General features: G+C 50.1%; 1 protein-coding gene across 1 annotated transcript; it reads left to right on the plus strand.

Moving 5' to 3' along the window:
- Positions 1–3,420: 3,420 nt before the first annotated feature.
- Positions 3,421–4,854, plus strand: LOC100904502 (transferrin receptor protein 1-like). Its single transcript, XM_003740202.1, has one exon. It carries the CDS (start codon positions 3,421–3,423, stop codon positions 4,852–4,854), a length of 1,434 nt encoding a protein of 477 aa, XP_003740250.1.
- Positions 4,855–6,607: the final 1,753 nt, after the last annotated feature.

Genomic DNA, 6,607 nt, shown 5'->3' on the forward strand with positions numbered 1-6,607 from the left:
GATCAGTGGTTGAATATCTCGATTCGGGGCCAGACAAGGTGCGACTAGCGTATGCGATGACTCTCTCGACGTTTTTCTTATCTTTCTGTGCAAGTATCGCTCCGATCCCAAATTTCGACGCGTCGGTTCGTATGATGACTAGCTGAGTGGTGTCAAAGTGTCCGAGAATCGGCGGTCCCACAAGCTTATCCTTAAGCTCTTCGAACGCCTTCTGCTGTTCCATGTCCCACCGGAATTTCGTGCCTTCCTTGAGCAGGCCGTTCAGTGGTGCTGCGATGTTCGAGAAGCCTTCGATGAATTTCCGGTAATAGGAGCAGAGGCCGAGAAAGCTCCGAACTGCTTTTTGGTTCGATGGGAGCGGGAAGGAGCGGATCACTTCGGTCTTGGTCGGATCTGGTCGAACTCCGTCTTTCGTTATCTCATGTCCGAGGAGGAGAATTTTTGAAGCCGCGAATGAGCACTTCTTTATGTTGAGAGAGAGATTCGCTTGGTCTAAGCATTCGAGGACGTCCGTGAGTCGTTTGTTGTGTTCCTCTAGCGTCTCTCCAAAAACGCACAGATCGTCTAGATAAACTAGACAGACCCTCCATTTCCTGCCACGAAGTACGGTGTCCATGAGGCGCTCAAAAGTCGCCGGCCCATTACACAAACCGAAAGGTAGGACGCGGAATTCGAATAACCCATCCGGCGTTACGAAAGCTGTCTTTTCTCGATCTTTCTCGTCCAACGGACATTGAAAGTATCCTGACTTCAGATCCAAGGATGAGAAGAACTCCGCGCCGGCCAAGCAGTCGAGGGCGTCATCTATTCGTGGCAATGGATATGTGTCCCGCTTTGTGATCTTGTTCACTTCCCTATAGTCTACGCAAAAACGTATTTCGCCGTTCTTCTTCTTCACTAAAACAACCGGGCTATTCCATGGGCTTGCTGAGGGTTGCACGATTCCCTGTTGCTGCATTTTCTTGACCTCCGCAGCGATATAGTCGCGTTCTGCGGGTGCATAGCGGCGACTGTAACGCGTTCGCACGGGTGCGTGATTTCCAGTCTCAATAGCATGTGATACGAGGTGCGTCTGTCTGGGCGGTTCATCTTTCTTCGGTATCAGGAAGGGGAATCTGCAAATGATTCTTCTTATCACGTTTTGTTCTTCTGTGCTGAGATCGGGGTTTATCGCTCTGTTTATGTCGTCGAGAGCGTGATCAAGTCTTCCAGAGTCCCGATCGACACAAGTCCCAGGTGACATTGTCGCGATGGTTCTATGAATGCTACCGTCTCCGACAAGTTGACAGGATACGATTTTCATCCCTTTGGGCAGAATAATTCTCTCTGCGGTATGATTTTCGATGATAACTTTGGTTCTGCTTCGGCTTACCGTGACGATCGAATGGGGGCACACCAACCGTTTCTTTTCGAGTAGTGCTGTGAGCGGTTTCACTATGTACGATCTTTCTCTCTCTGCACCATCTTTCCGTTGCTTTTCGACGTGAACCGTTGTTGCTCCCCCCGCCTGGAGGACTGTAGTAGTGATTACTCGGAACGTTTGGTAGCCTTCGGTGGACTGCGAGTTGTTCGAGTACCCCGTAGGTTTCCGATGGGTAACCGATTGTATCATCTCGGCATGCTTCTCGATTACTCCTCCATGGTCGTCGGTTTTGAAGTTATTGATTTGGGCTTCTCGGAGATTAAGCGTGTTGCCTATCCTTCGGTTCAGCCAAATCAAGTCGTCCTTCAGATCTATTCGAGCGCCATGCGATTTCCAGAAATCCAATCCCAGTATGATGTTGTTGTTCAGTGAGTCAATGATGACGAGCTCGCACGGGAATGGCGACGAGTGTTTATTCAATTTGAGGCGGAGCGTGCAGGATCCTCTGATCGGAGTTCGTGAACCGTCGGCTAGGGTTACATGTCGAGGGCTGTGAGAGGCGAGATCAAAAACTTGTTTGGCTTTCAGATACTCGGTACGGATTGCTGATATATCGGCTCCTAAGTCTACCAAGGCTAGTACTGGATCACTGTTGTCGAAATACAATTTTACCAAATTCCCGTGAATTATTGATGCGACGTTACTGTCTTCACGGAACGGATTCAGCAACGTCGAGGGTCGTTTCCCGCCAGTACTCTGGGTATTTTCCGCTCCTTGTTTCTGCAAAATTTCAATGTATGACCAACATTGTTACAGTAGTTGCAGATTGGTCTTCCGTCGGGGGTCCTTCGGTTTCCGACGTAGTGCTGTTCGCTCGGTCTGCCACCGTAAGCGTCACCTCCTTGGGGTTTCCATCTTCCGAATCTTGCTGGCTCTCTCGATGGTGAGCGTGACTCACGTTTGCGTTCTTCCGAATGATATCTCGTAGGTGAGCAAGCGGTATTCCTTCGCTCACGTGAGTTGGATCGAGATCGGTATGATGAGAGCTGGTTGATCGTTCGTTCTGACGATTCCGAAAACGGGCTTTCGACAGCCTTGTTGCAGAACGGAAGTGTTTGGTCAAGCCAAGCGAGATGATCCCTGAGTTCGTTGACTGACTTGGGCTGTGCTGCTGCGAATGAGCGAATGTCCTCATGTGATAGTGTCTTCAGACACTTCTCGATGATATTTTCGTGCGACATTTCTGGATCAATCTCGTAGCAACATTCCAGCACGTGACTCAAATGGTGGACATATTTCATGTCCGGGTCTTTCGTCATGGTTGCCAATTGTTTCCGGGCTCGGTTCCGAATAGCTTTTTCGTCGATGAATCTCCTTTTGAACTCTACTTCGAACTCTTCCCATGAGGTTGCGTGCCAGCCCGTTCTGTGATACCAGGCACTGGCGTCACCTTCTAGAGACGCTCCGACACGGTCTAGCTTATCATCCGTCGATATTTTGTTGAAGTTCGCCGCTTTCTTGTAGCTCCGTAGCCATGCTGCTGCGTCTCCGGTTCCATTGAAGGTCGGATACGGCATCGGGCAGAAAGACATCTCTTGTAGTCTTTGCCGAATCGCCGACATGCATGCGAGTAGCTGTTCGCCAGACGCTCCTTTGAGATTGAATTCTGGAGTTGTTGGCTCGCTCGTAGGGCTTCCGTCTTCGTCTCCGGATGTCGTTTCGCTGGCCTCGCTGGATCGACTCAACTCTTCGACCTTTTGTCTCGATGTCGAGCAAGACGGGGTGTACACTTTTGTCTTCGGGTCCTTTTCGGGATTGGAGCTTGCAGGATCGGTATTTTTCTCTCCATTTGCCGATTCATCTTCGGCCACGTTTTTGATCGGTGTCCGCGCGGTTGACATCTCTTCGCTGGGTCGGGGACGGTCCGCTTCTCCACCAAATGCGCGTCGGGAGTCTTCTGTCACAGAGACGTTCCACATTTCTGTAAAGATCGAGTCAAGTCCCATGTGGAACTGCTGAGCGCATCCTGAACTTGATTCGGTGATATATCGTGAATAATGTCCGCGCAGTACCGACCGTACCGGGATGAAGAGGATGTGCCGCCGGAGGAGCGAGCGTGGGTGGACGACGGACCGAGCGGTCGGATCCAGATCTACGAGAAAACGACGCACGATATCCACCATGTCGTCACCCAGCGACACCTATTGCTCGGAGGATGCACCATCGCCTCCGTGGCTGCGATCATCGGACTCTGCATTGGATATTTCGCGCATACGGAGCACACTGTTTGCGCTCGCGGTCGATCGGTAGCGCTCTTCTCGGTGTATGACGAAGATCCGCTCGTCAAAGACAAGATTCTCGATATGGTCAGCGCTAGCCAATTCGTCCGTCACGTCAAACTCTTCGGGGAAGACTCATTGCTAGATGACCATATCGTCAAGATCACAAAAAGCGAGTGGAGGAAGGCTTTGGATGAAATCTACACTGACGAGTTCACCGCTCCCGTCACCACTCAGGGCAGCAAGCCCAACTCGATAGAGATAATCTATCCGAACGGGACTCTGAAGGAAAGAATGGACCTCAGTTTGACCATGAAAGAGTTCGTCTTCGTCGGGAACTCGATAAACAAAACGATAAACGGACATCTCGTATACGCATCGAAGCTTTATTTCAAAGACGCGAAGTATCTCGCTTCGAAAAACTGCACGCAGGGCGCCATCCTACTCGTCAGGTTTGGAGTCTCTCCCCTGCGTCAACAAGTTATGCAAGCCACCTCCCTCGGGGCTGCAGGAATTTTGCTTTACCAAGACATCTTCGATTATCCAAACTTGGATATGAACGCTTTCCCTCGAACGAGCGTTCCCGAGGGCGATAATTGGTCCGATAATTCGCTGGATGATCTGGATGCTAAAGCCAGCTATAAAAATCTAGTGGTGCAGACCGTCAACGGACCCATGGCGAAGAGTCTCCTCCAGCTTCTCGAGAGTTCCGATTTGGTGGCTCCTTCCAGGATGAGGGGCAACTCCAGCTCGGTTTATCATATTGGTCCTAGCAGTGTCAGTTTGAAAGTAACCACCCTGCAAAAGACTGCCCCAGAGAAATTGACCAATGTGTTCGGCGTACTTCGCGGTCGTGTGGAGCCCGACAGATACATCATCGTGGGCGCTGGCAGAGATTCCTGGAGTCCCTCGAATGTGGGCGGACTCGCATCCCTACAGGAGCTCGCGAGAGTCTTCGGTGAGCTCAAGGAACAGAAATGGCGGCCGAGGCGCTCGATCATTTTCTGCAGCTTCGCCGCGGAACACTTGGGATCCCTTGGTCTGAACCATTTTGTGAAGAACCGCTTGAACGTGCTCCGTAATCGCGCCGTGGCGTACATCGACGTCTCCAACCCAGTATTTGGCTTCAAATCAGTGCTGGGGACCGGTTCTCCCATCCTGACGCAACGACGCCATACGAGAGCTCGCGAAGCTTGCCAAAGAATCCGGTGAAGAAGACACCGTTCCTGTCTTCTTCTCCTGTGAGAATAGGATTATTCAGTTATTCATTTTTCAACAGAGATTGACGGGCGTTAGTATCTGGATCATTAGACTACTTAGGCAAACGCAAGAGACATCGTTCGGACACGTCGATACGGATGTCGTTCAAATGTAGCGCGCCGCGTCACTAGAGAACGCATGTCGTCGTAAGTAAGACGAGAGCAGACACTTCCGAGGCAGCAGTCGAAAGAGTCGTAACGCGCTAAGAGAAGTGAATAAATCGAACCTCGTGTGAAACTGAAATCTGTTCCATCCTGATCCAGCAATCTTACATTTGGTGGAGAAGCGGACCGTCCCCGACCCAGCGAAGAGATGTCAACCGCGCGGACACCGATCAAAAACGTGGCCGAAGATGAATCGGCAAATGGAGAGAAAAATACCGATCCTGCAAGCTCCAATCCCGAAAAGGACCCGAAGACAGAAGTGTACACCCCGTCTTGCTCGACATCGAGACAAAAGGTCGAAGAGTTGAGTCGATCCAGCGAGGCCAGCGAAACGACATCCGGAGACGAAGACGAAAGCCCTACGAGCGAGCCAACAACTCCAGAATTCAATCTCAAAGGAGCGTCTGGCGAACAGCTACTCGCATGCATGTCGGCGATTCGGCAAAGACTACAAGAGATGTCTTTCTGCCCGATGCGACGATTTCTGACGTTGGAACGAAGGTTACCGAGAGCTGTTTTTGCTTTCCAGCTGTTCTCTTATGTAGAAGTATCTTACTTCGATGTGTTTGGTCCTTCGATTAAATTGATTGTCCTTCACGAGTTTGATCGTGGATTGGTTGTCGATCTGGATTTCAGGCACGAAATCCGTTCCGAGTTCACTGAGGAACTTCTTGAGGTAGACTGCTCCTTTTGCAGTCTCACATGCAGCAATCAATTCGGATTCTGTAGATGAGAGAGAAACTGAAGTTTGTCTTCGACAATGCCAACTGACGGGACTCTTGCCGGAGCAAGTCACTGAGCCCGAGACAGATTTCCGGGAGAGTGGATCGCTCGCGTAGTCTGCGTCGGAGTAAAATTCATAGACGTCAGGTGCGCTCGACTTGAACAGAATACCATAGTTCGTCGTTCCGCGCAAGTATCGTAACAGCGATACAGCTGCGTTCCATCGCTTCTTTGTCACTTTGTCTAGAAACCTTGACAGGAAACTGACTGCGAAACAGATGTCTGGTCTTGTTGAAATTGTGAGATAATTCAGGCATCCGATGAGTTCACGATAAGGGACATCAGTCAAGTTTTCCGTGGTGTCCTCCGAGTAGCAGTCTCGCTGGATTGGAATTTTCGTAGGTCGGCAGTTGCTCATTCCGAACCTTTCGAGAATTTCCTTGACGTAATTTTCTTGATGGATGAATATGCTCTTATCGTTGCTGATCTCGATTTGGATTCCCAAGAACATTTCTGCTGGTTTGTAGGTAATATCTAATTCCTTTTCCAATTGTTTGCAGAAATTGATGATTGTTTGCTCAGAGTCAGCAGTCAGGATTGCGTCGTCCACATAGAGGCTGAGCATGAGCTTGTTCTCGCCATAGAAGACGCATGGATCCTGGCTATTCTGTTGCATATCCATATCTGAGAATACTGACTTGATTTTCGCGTGGAAGCATCTCGGAGCTTGTTTGAGCCCGTAGATTGATTTCTTCAGCAGACATACTCGGTTAGTTCCATCGGAAAATCCTTCCGGTTGATCCATGAAAATTTCTTCT

This window comes from Galendromus occidentalis, unplaced genomic scaffold, assembly GCF_000255335.2.
Source record: "Galendromus occidentalis unplaced genomic scaffold, Mocc_1.1 scf7180000076841, whole genome shotgun sequence".
In the NCBI taxonomy this organism is placed as follows: domain Eukaryota; kingdom Metazoa; phylum Arthropoda; class Arachnida; order Mesostigmata; family Phytoseiidae; genus Galendromus; species Galendromus occidentalis.